At 40.7% G+C, this 22,934-nt stretch overlaps 1 protein-coding gene across 4 annotated transcripts in view; it reads right to left on the bottom strand.

The window, feature by feature from the left end:
• PIGG (phosphatidylinositol glycan anchor biosynthesis class G (EMM blood group)) overlaps positions 1-22,934 on the bottom strand; it is a 101,039-nt gene that overhangs the window by 43,590 nt on the left and 34,515 nt on the right. For 2 of the 4 annotated variants that reach the window (XM_075526810.1, XM_075526811.1), the window contains exons 10-11: positions 16,348-16,539; positions 11,366-11,675 (exon numbers count right to left, since the gene is read on the bottom strand). In XM_075526810.1, the coding sequence (XP_075382925.1) occupies positions 11,366-11,675; positions 16,348-16,539 (502 nt within the window). Of the gene's footprint in view, positions 1-11,365; positions 11,676-16,347; positions 16,540-16,562; positions 19,567-22,934 lie in introns of those variants that run through there. The other 2 variants (XM_075526812.1, XM_075526813.1) reach the window with 2 other exon arrangements.

Raw genomic sequence — 22,934 nt, 5'->3', positions numbered from 1 at the left:
CCAAGACTTGTATATTTTACCTAGTTTTCTTTTTCAGTGACTAAGACCACAAAATAACATGGGATAATACAGAATTGAAGGAATTATTTTCCACTGAAAATGCTCAAGTATTTAACTTTACTCAAATACCCAAAGCAGCGAACACCCTGTGATTAAGGCAGAATATTTCTTAGCTTATCAGGTCACAGATAGGTTTTCTCAGACCAGTGCAAAAGCTCTCAGATATTCTTACCATACCTGGAGAAGCTGATCGGTTTCTACAGCACTGGTATTCTAACAGCCATCAGACTCTCCTTTCCCCCTAACAGAATCCCAGAACAACCCAAATGTAAGGGCCGTCTCCACCGATAGCCTCAGACCCAGTCCCAGCAGAGCATATAAGGAGTGGCAGCTCCCCCTTTCCCTCTGACCTGATCTTCTCTCACCTTAGTGACTGCAGTCGTCTTGAACTGCAAATCACCCCAGCAAGGAAGTGCCATCATCAAAGACACATCTGGATTGTCCACGAAATCCAGAGCACACAGGGTGTACTGGGTTTTTGTGGCAAGGTTTTGGTAGCAGGGGGGCTACAGGGGTGGCTTCTGTGAGAAGTCGCTAGAAGCTTCCCCTGTGTCCGTTAGAGCCAATGCCAGCCGGCTCCAAGATGGACCCACCGCTGGCCAAGGCTGAGCCCATGAGCAACACTCGTAGCACCTCTGTGATAACATATTTAAGAAGGGGGGAAAAAAAAAACCCTGCACAACAGCAATTGCAGCCAGAGACAGGAGTGAGAATATGTGAGAGAAACAACTCTGCAGACACCAAGGTCAGTGAAGAAGGAGGGGGAGGAGGTGCTCCAGCTGCCGGAGCAGAGATTCCCCTGCAGCCCATGGTGAAGACCATGGTGAGGCAGGCTGTCCCGCTGCAGCCCATGGAGGTTAACAGTGGAGCAGATATCCACCTGCAGCCCATGGAGGACCCCATGCCAGAGCAGGTGGATGTGCCCGAAGGAGACTGTGACCCAATGGAGAGCCCAAGCTGGAGCAGGCTCCTGGCAGGACCTGTAGACCCGTGGAGAGAGGAGCCCATGCTGGAGCAGGTTTGCTGGCAGGACTTGAGACCCCATGGAAGGGACCCACACTGGAGCAGTTTGTGAAGAACTGTAGCCCATGGAAAGGACTCACATTGGAGAAGTTTGTGGAGGACTGTCTCCTGTGGCAGGGACCCCACGTTGGAGCAGGGGAAGCATGTGAGGAGTCCTCCCCCTGAGGAGGAAGGAGCAGCAGAGACAGTATGTGATGAACTGACTGCAATCCCCATTCCCTGTCCCCCTGTGCTGCTAGACTGGAGGAGGTAGAGAATTCGGGAGTGAAGGTGAGCCTTGGAAGAAGGGACGGGTGGGGCGAAGGTGTTTTATGATTTAGTTTTCATTTCTCATTATCCTACTCTGATTTGGTTGGTAATAAATTAAATTCATTTTCCCCAAGTCATGTCTGTTTTGCGTGCGACAGTAACTCGTGAATGATCTCTCCCTGTCTTTATCTTGACCCACAAGCCTTTCGTTATATTTTCTCTCCTCTGTCCAGCTGAGGAGGGGGAATGACAGAGCAGCTTTGGTGGGCACCTGGCATCCAGCCAAGGTCAAAGCACCAGCATGAAAAATAGGTAGCTTTTTCAGGTACATAAGTAACTAGGCATCAGAGACAGCAAAAACTCTGTTTCTGAAACAGCTTCAAAATCTAAGGAGAAAAAAGCCATCCATGTTGACATAACCATTCAGAGCTCATCAGTAGTCACTGTCCCCATGAATTCCACCATGAAGATATCCCCAGAACGTAAGGGCAGCTTGAAGCTGTAAGAGGGCAGTAAGGTATGGATTTTACCAAGACATCATACAGCTAAAAAATCCTGACTTATGACTGTCAGTCTTCCTCATTTTGACCTTCACCATGCACCACTGTAGTAAATTATTGTTACACTGCACCAGTGTAATAAATCATTGTTATGCATTTAGCGTAATGTTCAGCAACGACAGGAGCAGAGCAAAGAATAACTAATGACGAGCAGCTAAAGAAAAAGCGTATCTGTGCCCTAGAACCTGTAAGACCAAACTGGAAAAGAAAGCTGTAAAATAAGTCTCCTCCTCAGGCTTAAGGGGTATAGACTGAGGACACAGCAAAAGCAGAAAGGTCAGGTGCAGCATTTTCAGAGCAGGGCACAGTGCTGCTCCTCAACAAGCAAAAGTTTGACAGGGACAGGTAGGGAGAGAAACTGCCTTCTTTACCCACAATCCCTGTCCACAGCAACAGGTCTTTTCCCCACCACATCTACTTATTTTCTCTACCCCCCTTCTCCTCTGTATGATGCATGCAGAGTAGAAAAACTGAGCCATCAGGCAATCCTGCTCATCTCACGAAGAACTGACAGGTCTCTTCCACACAGTTTCCTCCACCTGCACATACACATGGTTGATCCTTGGCACCTCAAGGCAACTCCCTATTCCACTGCACGCGAGGAGGAGCACGAATTAATGCAGCACCTGGGATTACATGTCACTGGTCCTGCACAACAGGGCAAAATGATGTACTCTCATCTGGAAGGTAGTGAGGGCGGAGGAAGGAACCAGTAGGAAGGAACAGTGCTTTCCACCCTCTCCCCAACTCCCCGTGGTTCCTTTCACACAGGACTCATTCCAGCTATCTTTGTTTAAAGTGATGTAGCTGTAGAACAAGGAGAGCAAGGATGCACACTTGGATCCACACACCTACAACTCCAACCACATTGGATGTTAAGTGTCCAAACACCCCACTCTCACCAGGAATCTGCTGAGCCTCATGGATCGCTCCACAGCTACTATTGGAAAAGCCCTGCTGAGCAGTAAGAAGCATTTTTTTCTTCACGTTAGATATCTTTCTCCAAGACTAATTCATATATTTGAACTGAATTTTCATAGCTTGTAACTTCTAATACTCCACACAATACATAAATAACTGACAATTCAGAGTGTCTGCTTTTATTTTAAAGTATCACTCAAGTATTTCAAACAGCACAATAGCTTACTGTGCTAAGGGCAGAAAGTGACAGGAGACAATGCGCTATTGCATAAAAACATTGCATGATAATCCATCATGATGTACATCAATGAAGCACAAACATAAGAACACTGACTAGAGAAACTAACCAGCATATTTGCTACAGTAACAGAGGAGAATCCCTCTATAGACAGTAATGAAAACAATCTAAAACCCTCTTCAAAGCTGCAGTGATTTTTCTGAAAACTTCAGATACCACATCACTCACTGAATATGAGCTATTACCTGCAGTATCTCAGTGACTCTCACTGAACTGAGTAGTACCGAGGTGCAAGATAAAACTGGCATGCTTCTGGCTTGTTTAATGAGTGATTTAACACAGCAGACTGTTACCACACTTCCACTGAGCCCTTCACATAATTGTATGCCTTTCTAGTAACTGGAATTCTATAAACAAGCACAGAATGAGGAATTAATTTATTTGAAGCAAATAATTTAAGGTGAAAAAATTAAGTCATTGGAAAAGGTTGGCCAGAAAGGTTCTGCTGTCTCCATCCTTGGAGGTTTCAAGACCCTGAGCAACCTGGTCTGACCTCACAGCTGACGCTGCTCTGAGAACGGAACTGAACTGTGGGCCTTCTGAGGTCCTCTCCAATGTAAATTATCCTACAATGCTTTGAAGCCATAACAAAAGAAAGCTATAAGCCACTTTAGAATGTCACTCAGTCCATCTCTCTACCTAAAGGCAAGACAAATTAGATGTAAATAATTCTGAAAATATACAAACCTATTCTGTTCTCCTCCAGTGACAGAAAATACCAGAAAGTATAAACAAGTCTTAAAGATTTTGAGACTGTATTTTCTTTCTCCTCTTCTGCAGATACACTGCTCAAAAGATGGGAACAAAAAACCACAAGACTAATAAATAAAATACATGGAATTTTTGTTCATTTATGAGCTTTCGTCCAAGGTAACTAAAATATTTTAAGAAATATTTACAGCAACATAAAATTTTTAGTAGCTGCTATAGTTAAGAAAAACAACCAAGATATTTATTTCTATTCTCACCACATTTGAAGGGCAAGTAGACAAAGATATAGTATACTTCTGGGAAGTGACTGATGAGTTACGAGATGTGGACAACTGAGAGCTTAGGAGAAAACAATCAATCATTCAACCTTGTTGAAAAATTCATCAAGAGGTTCTCCAGCTTGCAATAATATCCTGACAAGTAAGTAGCATTCTGACTAAATGCATTAATTTCATACCTGTTCGACAATACTGGAGTATTTTTAGCTTTGCTTCTCTTCATCGATTTACACAAAGCAATAAATAAAGCAAAGATCCTAACTACTAAAACAAGACTGAAAAACAAAGTGGTTTTAGCCAGCTCCACATGAATAACACAGGACTTTATCCAGCCAAGCTCTGAAAACCTCCAAGCATGACTGCACAACCTGTGTGAGCAACCTTTTCCACAGCTTATTATTCACAAAAATCTTGCTGAAGGGCTGGAAAAACAAGTTAAGTAGTCTTCCCATCTAAGTTACAACTGTTTAATAAATTTGCCTTTTAGGTTCACATTGTCAGAGAGCAGCAAGGGCCAGCTGGCTCTGCAAGGGAAGATAAGCTAGGAAATGAGTGTGAAAACAAGACAGGTGAGAGCAGCAAGTCAGGAGGACAGGGAATGCTCAGTGGCATGTCCAGGTCATGACTGGATCCAGAGACAGTGATCAGGGCCAGACGCAGTCCAGGGATCACACAGCAAGTCTGTAGTGACAAGGCAGGTCCATGACTAGGCCAGGAAGCCCAGCCAGCAGGTCCAGGCCAGGAAGCCCAGCCAGCAGGTCCAGGTCCAGGTCCAGGTCAGGATCAAGAAGGTACAAGACAGGCACAGGCATAGCTGCTTACACAGCTGTGACCCAGCACAGGCAGTAAAGCAACAGATTAAAAGCAGCTCCAAAGGAAAGGAGCGCCAGGCCCTTCCTTCTAGCTTTTCTCCCAAAAGCTCCTCTCAGTGATGGAGATTACCTTGAATTCTGCTAAACTAAAATCCTAGACAGGAGACGCACTCAGGGCCCTGGCACAGATGAAGTGCAGAATGCAAAACCAAGTGTAAGCTCAAGGCATTTGTTTTCAACCCATACTTCATTCAAGTTTTTTTTCTACTTCTACTTAAGATCAAAATATTAGCTTCCACACTCAGGCACTTCATTTTTTTCCCCCACTTTCACCAACTACACCAACTGATTAATGAAAAACAGTATCTGTTCCTATAAACCTTGCTTACTCTGTACACTTAGGATTTTCACAGCTATACTTCCATAAAATCTTTAAGGACCCTACAATATTTTTTCAAAAGAACCATGCCTCATTCATTAAATATGCTATCCTGAACAGGGTTATTTTTACTCACTATCATATTCAAAAAGCCATCACTTACATTCCACACTTAGCAAGACAGAGTTACTGCTTTTGTCATTACGTACCCTCTTGCCTACTAAGATTTAATAAAGGCTCAGCAACATGGGCAAGAAGTCTCATTCTTCTCATAATCACACCAGCACACGTGCAAAAAGTAGTTCTCCAAATCTCTCTCATATTTCAGATGGAAGGGTTTTATATTTAGTTTATATTTCTCTTCTCCTGCCTCATTTAGCTAGCACAGTTTAAATTTAGCATCCAATCTGATCTACATCAACAACAAATTTCAGTGTTTTTCAATTTCTGTATTTCAACCATAGACCTGCTACCACTTTTGTATGCTACATTAGATCTTTATGCCTGTCTGGAAATTAAAAACCTAGCACCACTCTGAACCCAGCCAGTTTAAAAGTGGTAGCTCTAGTAACCACACAACTTGAGGAAAGTAAGTCAGGGAAGACATTTAAACCTATGCCAGCAGTATACGTCATGCCTAATAATACAGTTGTGCTTCCTTCACATCTCTCCCCTAGCATTCAAGCACAGATATCGCTCATTCCGGAGGTAGTAAACAAATGACTAGCTGGTCCCAATGCAGGCTGAACAGAGGTCAATACTGAAGTTGAGAACTTGATGAACTTCTCCAGCAGAAACAGCCCAGTTGTACTTCCTTAATGTTTATTCAGTATTTGAGAACAAATGATACATACGCTGTCTGAAATACAACCCTTTCCTAAGTCAGTCAAAATGTAAGACCTCAGTGTTGATGGTCATGGCCAAGAGAAGTAGATGCTAAATCTGGGACGCCTGCAGTTTACTCAGTAAGAACAGTGTATCTTCACTGGAAGGCATAGAAGTAAGGACGGGATTTGAAAGCTGTCACCAAGGAAAGACCTTCCTGTTTTTCCCACAAGGTAAAGGAAAAAGATTAAATGGTTTATTCAAACCATTAAAATTTGTTACTAAACCAGAAATCTACATCATGAAAAGCAGGGGTACTTTCAGAGTTCCACCTTCCACCACTCAGGTAAGGAAGAGCTGGAAAGTGTACATAACCACACAAAATCATCTATGGCTTCTCCTGAGGTCACTCATCTATGGTACTCTTGGGATATACATGAGCACTTAAAGCTTCAGTGCCTGCGTCTGTCACAAGAGGTGTGAGATAACAGGGGAACCTGCATTGCCATGAGAAGAGAGTGTCTGTAACACACCTGAAGTGGGGGGGTTTACCTCTGTGTGTTTGGGAGAGGGGGGTCCGGGTGCAGGGTTGGGGGCTTTTTCAAATCAGGTATACAAAATGGCATCGAAATTGGTGAGTGTTCATCTGTTGTATATCTGATATGGATCCTACATCTATAGTTCAGTGTCTGCCAGTTAATTAAGTGTCATTAATATATGATTGCCAGTTAATTATGTGTTACTAATAAATCAATAAAACACTTCAATCCTGATTTTAAGCTACACAAACTGAGCAGTTTTTCCCTTGCAACAAGTCATTCGTGCTCTAGACTCTGAACTCAAAGGAAAGGGAAGAAGAAACTTAAATATATCCAAGAAAAATAATTAATGAAGAAGTGGGTTTTGTAGGTTGTCAGGTTTTTAATTTTCCTTGGTAGTGTTGATCAGAATGCTACACACTGAGCAAACCTACATACAAAGAACATGAAATTAAACATAACTTCTGGAAGAAGTTTCTTCCATCTTTGGATCTAGAGTTCCAGACAGGAAAACCTATTCTCAGAACAAATTGGAAGAAATTTACCAATTGAAGAGAGAGCATTAATTAGATTTTGAGGGACCTTTGTAGCCTCTGTAATTTTATGAGCTACCAGCTTGACCATTCTACTTTTCTACACTAATATTTTGCACATCAGATAATTGCTTTCAACTGTGAAGAGGAAAAAGAAAAATTCTTAGCCTTGTATGATTCAATTTGTTCCTTTCCATACCTGCAGAACAGTGTTTTCATCAGAGAATAAAAGAACAAAGCTAACATCTGAAAAGTGGTATTTTGGTCAAACTTTTAATCTCCATCCTAGAATGGGCATCTAATGTAAATGTACTTACAGCATTTTTAAAAGAGAACTGAAAACTTGTTAATCTAAGGAGTGGGGGGTGGAGGAAAATTCCATCTGTCTTGACTCTTAAAAGCACTTTTTCCCTTAGCAGAATTGATTTCTCTATTTTTGAAACATCTCTAGGATGTTTCGAAAATAGAAAAAAAATAGAGAAATAGAGATAAACAGAGAAAATAGAGAAATAGGCCACAATCAAAACTGTTGTTTCTAAAATCCTTCCTGTTCTATTACAATTCATTCATCATTTTATTCTGTCTTGGGCACACTGAACAGGCATACACCTTGGCTTTCCAAGCAGGCAGCCAAAAAAATCTGGAAGAGACTGTTGGGCAGTTCTTCAGAAATTGATACATTTTTTAAAGGGCCCTGTGCTAAACCGAGTAAGAATTTGTCAAAATTTTTGCTAAGCTGTTGCTAAATTCAGAAGAATCTCTTCAAAGCTGGAGTTTGCAGACGTATGATGGGACACAAAAAGGCAGCTCCTTATCTGGATCTGCTCTGTTTCATATCTTGGACTTAATAATAAACCAGCATGGGAAACAACAGAGGGGGGAAAAAAAGCTATGGTCTGCTTCTACCAGAAGTTTTGGTAAATAATTATCACCCTTCATTCTCCAGATCTTAGAGTGACAGGAGATGCACAAAGACCAATCATGCAATCTGGCTCACAAAGAAGCAATGGAGAATTTCTCCTTTCTGAGCTTTGGATGCTGTGATTCAGCAGCATGTCTATGTGCAAGAGACTCCCTTGTCAGAGCTACTTTTTAAAATATCCTCAAGTTTGCTGAAATCTGTATCATGCTGGAAGTTATTACTTCCAAAGGAAACACATCTAGAATAAATGTCAAAATTGCTAGCGGGGTGTGATGGGGCGTGGGTGGATGCCCTGAAGATGCAGGATATCCAACAGCACAACGTGCAGCCAATTAAAATGGAAATCACTTCTTCCAGCCTTCTAAAAACCAAAAAACTCCTCAATCGCAAGGGTAGCTGAAAGTGCAAAAAATTAGTCATTAAAAAGAAAAAGAAAAATCTTAAAACATGTTTCTACCTTCCCACTAACACCAGTATAAAACCACTAAAAAAACCCAACACATGCTATCAGATCTAACTCTTACCTTTTACTGGCCTTGAATAAATATATTTTTATTGGTATAGAAAAAAACCTTTGGCATAGCATAATCAAACGGAAAGAGGTATCATGCTCTTGATAGCCTCTGATAGCTTATTTCTGAAGCAGGTGAACATGTTCTCCAAAGTTCATGGAAATTCTTCCAGAAAAGTTATTCCCCAACATTTTGCAGCACTCAGATCAGAGAAGACACAGAATTTAACCTGCCCCATTACACTTCCACAGCAAATGTATTATTTCAGAAAGTCCTTAACTTCTATTCAATTTTACCATGTTGACCAAAGATATATGGGCTACATGTATCTAATGCACTTTCACCTCACAAGGAGGCTTTTAACACCATCTCCCGTAACATCTTCACAGGCAAACGGATGCAGTCCAGGCTAGGAAAGTAGACAGTGAGGTAGACTGAAAGCTGGCTCAGCTGCTGGGCTCACAGGGTTGTAATCAGCACTACAAAGTCCACCTGGAAGCCAGTAACGAGCGATCAATCCCAGGGCTGATACTGTTTGACATCTTCATGAATGACCTGGATGATGGGACAGAGTGCCCTCTCAGCAAGTCTGCATGCCATACAGAACTGGGAGGAGTGGTTGATACAGTAGATGGGTCTGCTGCTACTCACAGGCACTTCGACAGCCTAGAGAAATGGGCTGACAAGAAACTCAATAAGTTCAGCAAAGGGAAATGTCAAATCCAGCACTTGGGGAGGAATAAATCCATGCCCTGGGTCAGGCTGGGGGCTAACCATATGGAAATCAGCTTGGCAGAGATGGACATGGGGGGCCTGGTGGACACCATGTTGTCTATCAGCCAGTCATTTTCCCTTTGTGCAAAGACCAACAGCACCTGGGACTGCATTAGAGAGAGCATCACTAGCCGGTTGAGGGAGAGGCTCCATTCCCTCTACTAAGCAGTGGTGAGATCACATCTGAGCTCCTGGGTCCAGTTCTGGGCTCCCCAGCACAAGAAAGACATGGATATACTGGAGAAAGTCCACTGAAGCACCACAAAGATGGTAACGGGAATGAAGCATCTGTCATACAAACATGTATCTGAAAGAGCTGGGTCTGTTTACTCTCAAGAGGAGAAAGCTCAGCAGGGATCATAGCAATGTGTATAAATACCTGATGAGGGGCAGTAAAGAAGACATAGCCAGACTCTGACCTTCTCAGTCGCTCAGTAGTGACTAGCAGAAGGATGAAAAGCAATGGACACAAACTGAAATGCAAGAATTTCTGTTTAAACATCAGAAAACCCTTTTTTTTTACTGGCTAGGGTGGTCAAGCACTGGGACCAACTGCCCAGAGAGGTTGCAGAGTCTTCATCCTTGCAAGTATTTAAAATTGGACTGGACATGGTCCAGACCAACCTGATATGGTTGACCTGCCGTTGGACGGAGGGAGGTTGGACTGAATGATCTCCAGAGGTGCCTTCCAGCCTCAAATCTTCTGTGATTTGGTGGTTCTGTGAAATTCTCAGCCAACTGTACCAAGGATTCATCATCACTGAAAATGGGTGCTTTATGAAAACATTCAAACCATTCTTTATTAGTCCCTTTTCCCTAACTAGGACTTTCTTGTCAGCCTATCCACCATTAAATTTCTGGCAGCTGCTTTTGCTTGGTACCTTAGTACTGAGAGGGCCCTGCTTTCAGCCTCTTGCCAACCCCACTAAGGGCTGTTCTCAGAAGCCCATAATCAGAACTGACTGCCTGAACAGTAACATTCAAGACATGGAAAACCATTCAACCAAGAAATGTTACATCCTCTGAGCAGGAAAACTGGGTAGGAAGGGATGAATCATGATGATCTTATCCCCATTAGCAATTCCCTATGCTGACAAGTACTCTCAGAGCACAGTGAAGCCAACCCTCAGTCAGTACTAAAAGGATCAGAAACACAGCAGGAAGTACCCTAAGCTTGACCACAGTTTTAACATCCTCAGCCATGCCTCAAAAGTAAAGCCCACGCAGATCTCCCCTTGAAATTTTGCAACAAATCAGAAAGCCTCTCCTCCTAAACCAGAAGCAACCTGATTCCCAACTTAACAAAGGCCCTCTTAAGCCAGTCTGCTACACTAAGTTTCCAACATTATTAGAAATGGAAAGAACCCCTCCAGCTTCAATGATAAGGAAAGTTTTTGTGGAATTGCAACGTTATTTGCAATGCAGAGAACTATGTTATTGAAATTAGTAAGGCCCCTCAGGAAAGAAGATACCATTTGATATAATAAGAATGGCAGTTAGTTCTGATTCTCGTAAGAGACATTAACTTGTCACAGAACTTCCCTCCAGTCTTAAACTGGATGTAGACCTATTGTGATCCTACCAAAGGTTTTGTAAGCCTCAAGAATCAGGGACAACAACCTGTCTGCCTTTTATTGCTATTAATCAACTCAGCTGAATTTTTTAAATTTGGTATCACCAGAACACTACTTAGGAAGCCTACTAACAGACCAAAATCAACCCTGGTATATGTATCCAGTATTTTTAACACTTTTGGAAATCTATATTGAGGATAAGTTATCAAGGTATGCGTCTTTCCCTGATTCCAAAAATGAAACATTAATAATACAATTAGAAACTAAACCCTTCTGAGAACTCAGTAAACTGTTCCTTTCTGAGATTTGGTTGGCATTTTACTCACAATGGACAATATTTCTTTCAAAAACTATTCCCCCTCCCACCCCTGTAGCAGGGAGAGTATTCAGCTTACCTGAAAATAGAAGAAAGCTTGGCCAAACCAGTAGTGCATGATGGTAATCTGTGCTGCATCAAATTTCAAAGGTCTCCAGATATATTTTGTCATCATTGTCTGAATCAGCAGACAAAACACCAAGACTGGTAAATTGTGAGGTCTAAATAGAAGGGCTGCTAGTAGAACCAATCCACTATACACTTCCCATAATCCTGTACTCTTCACACTGGAGTCTGCAGAAATAACCTGTGACTTTAGTAAATCTTTAGTGCCAGTGAAGACTATGCCAAGAACAAAGACATAAACAAAACGAGCTTCAGTAATCCCCCTAAAGAGGAAATTAAAAAAAAAAAAGTAATAATAATTAATAAGTAAATAAAACAAACAATTTCACAGGTCAAAAACTCTTTCAAGAGAGCTGCAAGACCAACGCAGTCCTGCCAAATGGGTTAAATTCTAAGGCTAGTACTGGCCAATTTCATGAGAGCGCTTTCTCAAATACAAAAACTCTAAAAATGGTTCATACTTAAATTACAACACCTCCAAATCAATTTTACCAAAGAAAACAGCTTGTGCTAAAAACTAACCTAACCTAAAATATAAAAATAAAATTATATGTCAATTAATGTAACCAGAATAAATTTATGTTGTTATTATTCAAGGTCAGATCCATAAATATAGTCATATAAATATGCCATTTATATAGCATAATGAATTTCCCCAAAGATATTCCTTAGAGCTATGTGGAAATTTTATTTCAGGAATTAAATTGACTTAAAAATTACTACTCTCTTTAAGCTGTTCAGTGATTTTTCACAACTCATTCACACAAACATGTATTTCTTTTTAGCCAACCAAAAAGACAGTGATAGTATTTGAAGATCCTTACTTCAATCTGAAATTTCTGTATACTTCGGACATTTTCTCACCTTACATGGCTGCACAGATATACAGATATGCTGGTTTATACCAGCACATTTTTTCCTTGTAACTGTACACATTTTTCAAATCCCTAAAGAATCCCATTATTAAAAAAATGAATGTTTTAAGCAGTAAGTGTAATTAGCATCTACTCCTATTTTCATTACACCTATAAATTCATTGGCCTCTTCATTTCCAGTGAAAAGTCAGCTTCTGAAGAAAGCACAGCATCTCATCCAAAAAGCTGACAAGGACAAGGACACATAATCTTAAAAATTGTGACCTGCTACTCTAGAAGGCCCAAGGAACAGAGAAAGTGAAAGCAGATACCCATCAGAATGCACTGATATTCTTATGTTTACTGGGCAAAAGAAGTCATAGATCATGTTACCGTGAGCTAAGCTATAATAATAACCCAATGAACTCACCAAATGAGCGTACTAAAAATTTCGTGGTTATAAATCTATTTTTTTATCTTGCAAAAGATAAAAATAGACATTACCTACATACTTTATCCATAACTGAATATACACTATCCTTAGGGATTACCAGTCACTTTATACATGAGTGGTGAATGAACATGGTCTCCTACAAATTTAATACAATTCACTCAGAAGTAAGGATTCTTGAGTCATCTGGACTTAATAATATATGGAGGATTAGACCATGACACTAAAAATAGTAAAAGCGTAATTAAACTTGGTGTAACTAGTATAACTAGCTGACCACAGAAAACACCACTAGTCAAAATTTCTAAAAATAAATTTCTCCTTTTAAATTTATATTTTTTTTCAGTCTTTGGAAGGTCACCTTCCTTCTCAAACAATTACTAACAAATGCGCTTGAATGCAATCTTTCTTTTCCACGTACCGGAAAGAGAACCACAAAGCAAGAGGAGAAACAATAAGCAACAGTACCCACATGTTCAGTTTTCTTTTTCAACCCACAGAACCAAGAAAAAAGGCAAAACCACCACATGGTAGTGATGTGGCCTTCTTAAACATGAATACAGTGCTCTGTTCTGTGGTTTAGCTTTCAAAGGTTCAAACTCATACCTAATGGTCTATGCAAAGGGGCTTTACTATTTTATTCCCTTTAATACCAAGCCTTTGTAAATCCCCTGGTAAGGCTCATTGGCTTTTTCCTTTAGGGAAAAAAACCCCAAGCAAACAGTAAAGTTTAGAGAGTTCCTGTGTTTCTGGCTAATGCAGAAATTCAGTGCCCTATTTCCAGAAGTCTGGTAATTCTGATGTAATTATTACCATAAAATATTCAAATATATTCATGCAACTTAGAAGTAAAACTTTAGGAAATAGCTTTGGGTATTTGTCACTATTAAATGAGTTAAATGAAAACGGAAATTAACCAGTTCATGGAAATTCAAACTAAAAAAACAATTTCTCTGCAAATGAACTACTATGATTTTGTTTGTGTCACTAAGGTATATACTCATCTTCTTCATTGCACAAACTATCATTTTTAAAAAGAACTCTAAGGAAAATGGAAGGCCAAATTACTTCCTTGCATTTTTTAATTTAGAGTTTATCTTAGCATAAGCCATAGGAGATGGGACGCACTTCAATTGATTCTTCTCCCTTATCCACCTCCCAGCAGTTGTCACATTCAGAGGAAACACTTATCTTCAAAAAAGCATACAGAGAGGGCGCGTTTCAGAGCAAAGATTCTCCATCTTACAGAAGAAAGCATTATGCATGAAAAACGCAGTGGCTGCCTACAACTTTTTCTCATATTACACAAAACTACCTCTACCTTGCACGTAGATCTGGAGCTATTCCACGTCATGAATACACTACAGATACCTCCAGATACATTTAAAAGAAAGTCCTGGTTTTGTTCCTGGTGGCATTTTAAATAAGCTTTTACCATTTATCACATCAGCCATCTAATAAGATGAGCTAGGATCACTATGTCAACACATCAGCTAATAGCCAAAATCTACTAACATGTGTCTACCATCTTTTTTGACATGCTGTATTGGGAGCCTTGCTGAAGACAATGTGCTTGAGGAGTTAGTGATCTTGGGCAAACCATGTCTGCTCCATTAGGCCTTGTACTTTAGGCTTGAGAAGCCCACATGTTAGCATGAGTAGCTGCTGCAAGGGACCATGCTGGAACCCCTGTGCTGGCCTGTGTTGTGCACTTGGCGGACATTACGAAAGAGATAACATTCTGACCTGGCAGAAGTAGATCCATGGATTTGTTTGGGTTTTTTTTTTATATACAAAATAAAAGGAATCATGGTATGGGAGGGAGGCAGAACCTCTCCACTGATGGGATCCATGTGCCACAGCATGCCATGGGAAGATACATCCGGGGTTTGTCTGATGCTGCATGAAAGCAGGGTTCCCAGCATATGAAGGCACTCACTACTGATACTCCTCTTTTCACTCTATCTTATTAAAACAGCTATTTTTGTACACATTTGTTGTTGGTCCTTTCTTAGTGAGATCCAGAAAGAGCCCTGCACCACGCTTCCCGCCCCAGGTGCGGAACACATGCCAACACAAAGGTCAGAACCTGCATTTGCTAACCCTACCAGCTTTCACCAAACAGCTTACACAGAGGATCTAAAGGGTATAAAGCTTTGAAACATGACTAACTTTTAAACCAGTATATAATCAGAAATATATAAAGGTCTGACATAATTTAAGCAAATCACCATGTGCATTATTTATTTAAGGTGAAATAACACAAAAAGCTCGTATCTTTCTTGTTATAATTGTGATCAATATGCTGACTATAGAACGAACAAGTTCCCAGTAAATGCTTTGCCTTTAGTATTTAAGTACTTCACTTATTTCTCTAATTGTATTTTATTTGTGGCTCAATTGCTGTATTTACAATGTTCTGTCCCACACTGCAATATTTTTCTTCTTATTGCAAGGACAGTATTCTTCTCCAAGGATTTTACTCAAACACAAAGCAAAACTAGAGGTGACACTCAGAAATCAGACATGTTTCAAACACAGAGCCAAATCCTGCAGATTAAGTAAGGATTACCATTACTTTGGCATCTAGCAGAACTAGCACACAATGTTAACGCTAGTATACAACTAGAATTATCTTCAATATTTGGAGAGATGGAATGTATGTAAATATATCTAGATATACATACATTAAAAAAATGCCTCATTAGCAAATCTGATCTTCTATATGTCCTAAGATCTTCTCTTTTTCCATCTCTGCACACCTTGTGAATCTCTGGCCCCTGATTAAGAAGCTCCAACAGAAACCACTCATATCCATATCAAATTGAAAATGAGTGTGAGAGAAACTTTATTACATCCAGAAGACAACTGTTTTACAAATTCTCTTCCATGACCCCTTCCTCCTCATCAAATGTCCTAACTGACTCTGGAAGTTTTCCACAGCTCTCTGACATTAGAAAAACTTGAGGCTGCAGATACAGGTACAATCCAACGTAAAAGGTATCATGAGAAAACTAAAGCCACTTTGCTACATTCCAAAAGTAGCTATCGGTGAAGGAGCTAATAGCTTCCTTACGGTTACAGACTAGTTCTATAAGAAACTTAACATCCACATAAAAATCCTTAGTATGCATTGTGCAGTACAGCCTAGACCTCAAGAAGGATTTGGTTACATCTTGAAAAGTCATACATTACAGAACACTCACCTGCAAAAGAAAGATACAGAAAAGCAACTCTCCCAATTGCCACCTAAGCATTTTTCAAAACTAGGAAGTAGCTAAATGAGATTGGCATGGGCTCTGCTAAATGCAGCGAGTTCATCTAAAACAAGAGGAGATGGTGCATTTGGAGTTTCTTTGTAGCAAAAATACAGGGTATGACTATTAGATTTTCCTCATATTAATTTTTATCTGACTGGCTTCTGATCTGTCACAGTCGAAAAACACTTCATGGGGCTCAAAATTACACACATACCACAAAAACTGAGTGCTGGCCACCTACAAAATAGAGTTTTATTCATAAGAATGTGATTCCAGCCTAGACATAATGTCCCCTCCCACCTCATCCCCTGATATCCAAAGTGTTAACACCTCTCTAGAAATAGATTTACATATCTGTTGATCAACTTACTTTGAAATATCTTTGCTGTCATGTTGCCATGGAAATATAACATTTCCAATAGCTGCCCGGTAACTGTAGACTCCCAGCAGCCCAAGTGCCATAGCAATTTTTGAAACCAGGGAGCATCTTCTTTGAACCAGAAAGAAGATCATAAGTAGGGAGACTGCAGCCAAGAAGGAGAGTTCAGATTTATGTTCAGAGCTGGGGGGAAAAAAAAAAAAAACCACAAACAAAAAACAACCACACCTTCAAACCACTGTAATTACTGCTAAACACATTTGACAGCCTTAGCTACAGCACTGTATTTCCAAATTAATCACTGCACTGACATCTGTTATGAACTTTCCAAGAGGTATGGTAAAATAGTTTAGTATTTTTAGAAAAGTGGTTTTATTAATGAGGTTTTCTACTCAAGCATGCATGTTTAAAAGTGTAATTATTGTGTTCCACCATATGCTAGTTATTCTGTTAATTATACAAAAACTGAGCTGCATTTTGCATAATCGAAAAGGGTCTAAAGCATTTAAACCAGGATTTTGTTATTTATACATTTTGAAACAGTGCAATTGCTTATACTACAGCATGTCATTTTCTAGAATAAGGCAGAAAAGATTTTTGCACTATAGAATTAGAATTATTCTCCCTTTTTAAAAGGCTGCACATGTATTTGATTTGTTTAATTTTAGACATACAAAATATTACCTACCCAAAATGACCAGAAATATACTTACATAGTTTAAAACATATACCCGCAAACACATTAGCACAATATGATTCCTCTATGCAACTACAGCACCTTGTACTGGATCAATACATACAAGAGATAAAGACACAAAAGTTGCGTTATGACCAAGAAGATTACAGATACAGTTTGTTCCCCTGCATCGTAAACAGGTAACACTCATTTCAGAATGAAGGGCATTTCATTGAGCCTGCTGCCAACGTTATGCATTTAAATCTATAGTGGTATCAATTAGCACTGCAAAATGTAATGGGGTAAGATCTGCACTCAACCCCTACCATAGCTAGCTATGCAATTTCAGAAAGCCTACCGTAATCCAAGAATTGCTAACCTTTGCCTACAGCAAATATTCCCAGTATCCCAAATGACCTAGAACCACTAATTTTGTTAGATTTACCTTCTGTTAAGAACACTATGGAGGCTGTGAGAGCCAAGGGCTCCATCTTCTGTCTTCCACACTTCAAAATGCCATGATAAAAGATCACTAACTTCAGGAAACTGACAGTGAGCCTGGGCTGTTACCTGCAGTAACTCTGACCACACTTATGAAACTCCAGTTTTATCTTGATTTAATCAAAATTATAGTACTTCAAGCAGCTTTACTTTTCTATTCCCTAGTATATGCTTTATCAGGAGTTTGACCAATAGCTGTTTCAGCTGTTGTGCTTGGAAAGTCACAGAGGAAAGGAAAGGGGCAGATGGGGCAGAAAAATTGTCCTATTAGTCCTCCCTGCAGGACCCAGTCAAGCACTTCATACAACTTAACAAGACTCCCAAGAGATGCACTGCTCTCTGCAGGCCAGTAGAGGCAAGTGAGAGGAGTAAGACTTGGAACACTATGGGAGAGAAAATGTAGTCTTGATGTTTCTCCTCACTATTGTTCCTCCTCTACAGGAGGAGACAGTAGAAGCACTGAAGGGATTTCTGCAGCAACCTGTGAAGATAGTGCATGCACCATCTCTTATGATCAACACATAAAGAAGTAATTTAGTAGCCACTGCATCTTTCAAATGAACCTTTGTGGAAAATTTTAAAAGCTTTCAGGCTGTATTTTCCTTGGCTGCTCATTGTATGGAAGTGAGATGAAACAAATCAGGGATAAATAACAGCATATCATCATCATCTTTGTCTTTGTCTCTTTATCTAAAAAAGTCAATGCACTTCTGTTAAGAGCCTCTTGCAGGCAAATCTAACATAGCAACACAGAAAAATTAAAAAATCGTTCCTATCTGTAAGAAGTAATTGCTGCTGCTATATCAAGCAAGACACTAACAGCTGCAATTTCCTACAGTGAACATTTGAAATCATACTCTAACTCCTCCAAAAAGAATGAAAATTCTCACAGAAGGCCCAGTGGACAGCAAGGGTATGTTCAAAGTCATGTGCACATCAGTCACCAATGGTGCATTCTTGACTGCTAGGACAGGGGTTTATATCCAACTCATGTCCAGGTTTTCTGATAACAGTCCTCTGTGATTTCTGTTTTGGATTTTTTTTGAACCACATAAATTTGTTGCAAAAAAACTTACTCCAGTGTTTCATAGAGTTTGCTGAAGAAACAATAAAAGGATTTATAGCAAGTGCAGTCAGGTCAGTATAAATCACCTACAGTTTCAAGGTTTTCCAGCCAAGGTTCTTACAGTTAGGCAGCTAAGTGCATATTAAATTAGCACATATTTTAAAAGGGGATTGTAGTTGCTCAACACAGAGTCCAGCCATTTAGCAAAGTTCTAAATTATCTTGATATTCTACTCAGAAATACAAGCATGAACGTGCTACTCTGACCTCAGCTGAAATGTAGTAGGGTTTGCCCAAATCACAAAATTGAAAGTGAAAAACCAATCGTTTCCTGAGAGAGAACCTGGGGAGGGGGGAAGGGAAAAAAGAGAGCTTCGGCTGCATGTTCTTACTGTAACAGCTTGTGGTCTACACTTTCATACTTCTAGGATCATAATGAAGATTGAATACATTTCCTTCTGCTGCTTTGACCTCACCTCACTACTGCAAATACAAGTAGAGTGAAAGGAATTACAAATGTGCACCCTCTTCATATTTTATGTGGACACAGCCTTTTTTAATTGTTTACTTCCATTCTACTATGCACAATAGAATACACAGCAGTCACATGGTACGCTAGCTTTTGGGGGAAGGGCATTTGAGGATGGTTAAGCACATTATTAAAAGAAAATATTACCATCTTCCCACACTGCTGCTTCTTGTCACTTCTATTCGAGCTGACGCTGTCATTGACAGCTTCACCCCTTCCACAGTGAGCCATGTAGCAGCTCCGACACCTTGCAAGTATCAGCTCTGACCAAGATTAACAGTCAAATGAAGCTAACTGAATACCAACTAATTAAAAAGAAAACCTGACTTCTAGGCAAGTTTAGGGATTGCATGTTCTCTTCCATTTCATCTACTGTCTGATTTTCTTTTGCCCTTTTTCCCACCAAAGTCTTTTTTCTTTGTAGTAGGTTTCACAGTCTCTCTGCAAATAACAAAGAACATCTTCCCTATTTCAGCACTGTTGAATGCATCCCTAATAGCCAAATTTGACACACTACAGGTAGATTGAGTTTCTGTGGTTTGCTGCTTAAGTTTTTCCATGCACAAACCTGCACAATAGTCTCCTTGTCTCAAGTGCTGAGCCCCTTAAGCATTGTCCAGATAAGCAAAATAAGAGTCTGAGCATGAGCACAGATGTCTAAAAGGTCAATACAGGGGGAAAAAAAAGAGAGTAGTTTGTTCATTAGTTTATCTTAGAGACAAAATAGAAGGCTGGCTAGAAAAAGCCTGAGCAGCTTTAACTCAAACTAACAAGGGTACCTAAGTAAGGTTCTAATTTCTTATTACTAAAAAAATGTGCTATTAAGACATAACTATGCAAATTAAACACATACTAAAAATAGAGTAACAATCAACCTTACAGACTAGCAATGCATTTTGGGAAGAGGAATAAGTGCTTTATGCAACTCAGCTTATCACCAACTTTTAATTTATGCTATAAGGAAAACACATCATCTCAATCCTGATCAAAACACTAGGGAAAGAGACATCTCTACCACACTGTTCTCTTGTGAAGGAGAAGCAACAAAGACATTAAAACCTCCAACCAAAGAAAATGCAAGCATGCTTGCCAAATAGAAATTCACAGATACTCTACAAACCACAGGATGTGCAAAGATTTTGTTGCGTTGTTGACTGATCTTTCCAAAGCTTGTCCAGTGAACCATTTCAGACCCAAGAACTCACCTACATCCCATCACTCAAGTCCAAAAACTGTGCACTTCAAATGCTGCTATTTGGGCAACCTTTTAATCCTATAAAGCAACTGAAGTATATGTCAGCATGATGACATGTATTGTATTCTCCTGGTAGGCTAAAAACTATTCCACTGATTTAAGTCAGGATGTAGCTCCACAGCAGCCTGAGCCAACCTGTGCCAGGGCTGCCAGGATTCTGCTCTTTCACCTGCTCCTTAAACAGGGCAGAAGTAGTTACACCAATGAAAGGGAGAAGGCAGAACTATGGCAGCCCCAATGACACATCCTCTTAGCCTGCCATGGCACGGCACTCTGGACTGTTCCACCATCTTTTTAAAGCCCCCAAAAGTAGAAGTTTGTGAATCTTTACTTCTTTCTCAATCGGATTTGAAAGGCACGTGGGTTTTTGTAAGGAATGCTTGACAATGGCAGAAAGAAAAAAAAACGTTTACGTCTGCAGCACTTCAAAATATGCAGATACTTCCCCACTTTGTCTCTACAGGAATTTCAACAGCAGCAGTGCTGGCTTGCACACTCTTCCTGCATTCCTGTAACTAAGCCAGCCCATTTGCCTGTGAAGCTGGATTGTAAATCAGAGTGGGAAGTGATCCATCTGAAAGCCAAGAGTTTCCTACCCCATCTTGGGTTATTTTCCCAGCCACATCTATTCAGTATTTTAGTTCACCACACTGACAAAGCAACAGCTGTGCTGGTAAAATATAGGGCCAGTGAGGGGAGGGGCAAGACAGCAGGTATTGTCTTGTAAGGCAAGAGCTCTTTTAATATACCATTATAGCCAAACAAGAAGTTGTAGCCCAAGACTATAGCTGTAGGAACTTTTCTCTTCTACTTGCCTCAAGACCGAAGCAAATATACTGCATGTGAGGCTATAATTTAGTGGGGAAGCACAGGGAGCGATTTGCCTGTAAAATTCTGAAGTTTTGGTTTTGATATCTAGCCGCTGTACTTCAGCCTTACTGAAGGGGGAGGCAGACAACTTTAATAATAGGGTTGTGATGGTTTTATGAAGGGGAAGTAACACCTAATCAACCTGACAGACTTCTGTGATGAGATGATTAGCTCGGTGGAAGAGTGGAGAGCAGGCAATGTTGTTTATCTCAGCTTTAACATGGCTTTTAACACTATCTCCCATAGCATCCTCACAGGCAAACTGATGCAGTCCAGGCTAGGAAAGTGGACAGTGAGGTAGACTGAAAAGTGGCTCAGCTGCTGGGCTCACACAGTTGCAATCAGCAACACAATGTCCACCTGGAGGCCAGTCACTTACTATGAACCCCAGGGCTTGGCACTGGGGCCAATACTGTTTGACATCTTCATTAACGGACGATGGGGCAGAGTGCCCCCTCAGCAAGTCTGCACACAATACAGAACTGGGAGGAGTGGCCGATACAGTAGATGGGTCTGCTGCCACTCAGAGGCACCTCCACAGACTGGAGAAGTAGCCCAACAGGAACCTTATGAAGTTCAACAAACGGAAGACGCAAGTCCTGCACCTTGGCACAAATAGCTATACATATCAGGACAGATTGGGGGCTAACCATCTTTTCAGAGATGGCTCTGAGCATCGTGGTGGACACCGACTTGATCATCAGCCAGCAATGTGCCCTTGCAGCAAAGACAACCAACAGCATTTGGGGTTGCATTATGAAAAACGTTACCAGCAGGTTGAGGAAGGCTCTTCTTCCTCTGTGCTCAGCCCTGGGTCCAGTTATGGGTTACCCAGTACAGAGAAAGATATGGACATATTGGAGCATGTGCAGTGAAGGACTAGGAAAACGATGATGGGATTGGAGCATCTGTCATACAAGGAGAAGCTCAAAGGACTGGGACTGTTTAGCCTCAAGAAGAGGAGGCTCAGTATGGATCTTACCAGCCTGACTGGAGGTGGAGGGTGTTAAAAAAGATAAAGCCATATTCTTCTTGGTGGTGCCCAGCAAAAGGACAAGAGGCAATGAACACAAACAGAAATAAAGGAAATTCCGTTTAAACAGAAGGAAAATTGGGGGGGGGGGGGGGGGGGAGAAAACAGGTTGCCCAGAATAGGTGTGAAGTCTGCATGCTCGGAGATATCAAAGACCCAGCTGGACGAGAATCTGAGCAATCTGTTCCAGATCACTCTGCTCTGAGTAGGGCGAGTGAACCAAATAATTTCCAGAGGTGCCCTCCAGCTTAAATCATCCTGTGATTCTGTTGTTTTCAAAGATGGGTGGGAATTCTGCAAAACATGCCAATTCCAATTCACAGGAGAAAAAAAAAGAAACACAAAAATAGCCTCCTTCCTCCCATCTCCCCCTTCCCTACCCTCCCCCAAAAAGGTTAAGCCAGAACAGGTGTAAACAATCTTGGTTTACCTCAGTGGGTTGCTTGGAAGCTCCTGACAGGCAATAGTGTTAGAGCTGGGCATAAAGGATTTCCCAGCTTTTGTTATCAGGAAGCCCTAATAACAAAAGCCTTTTGTAATCAGGAAGCCCTAGAAGCACCTGCTGTAGCTGCAGGCTACGTTCTACGTGTGCTATCCCTCTGAGTCCCCACAGCCCAAGGCTATAACAGGTTTTGCTGCTCTATAGGCA

This window comes from Mycteria americana, chromosome Z, assembly GCF_035582795.1.
Source record: "Mycteria americana isolate JAX WOST 10 ecotype Jacksonville Zoo and Gardens chromosome Z, USCA_MyAme_1.0, whole genome shotgun sequence".
NCBI classification, from domain to species: domain Eukaryota; kingdom Metazoa; phylum Chordata; class Aves; order Ciconiiformes; family Ciconiidae; genus Mycteria; species Mycteria americana.
This window is presented reverse-complemented; position numbering and strand designations above follow the sequence as displayed.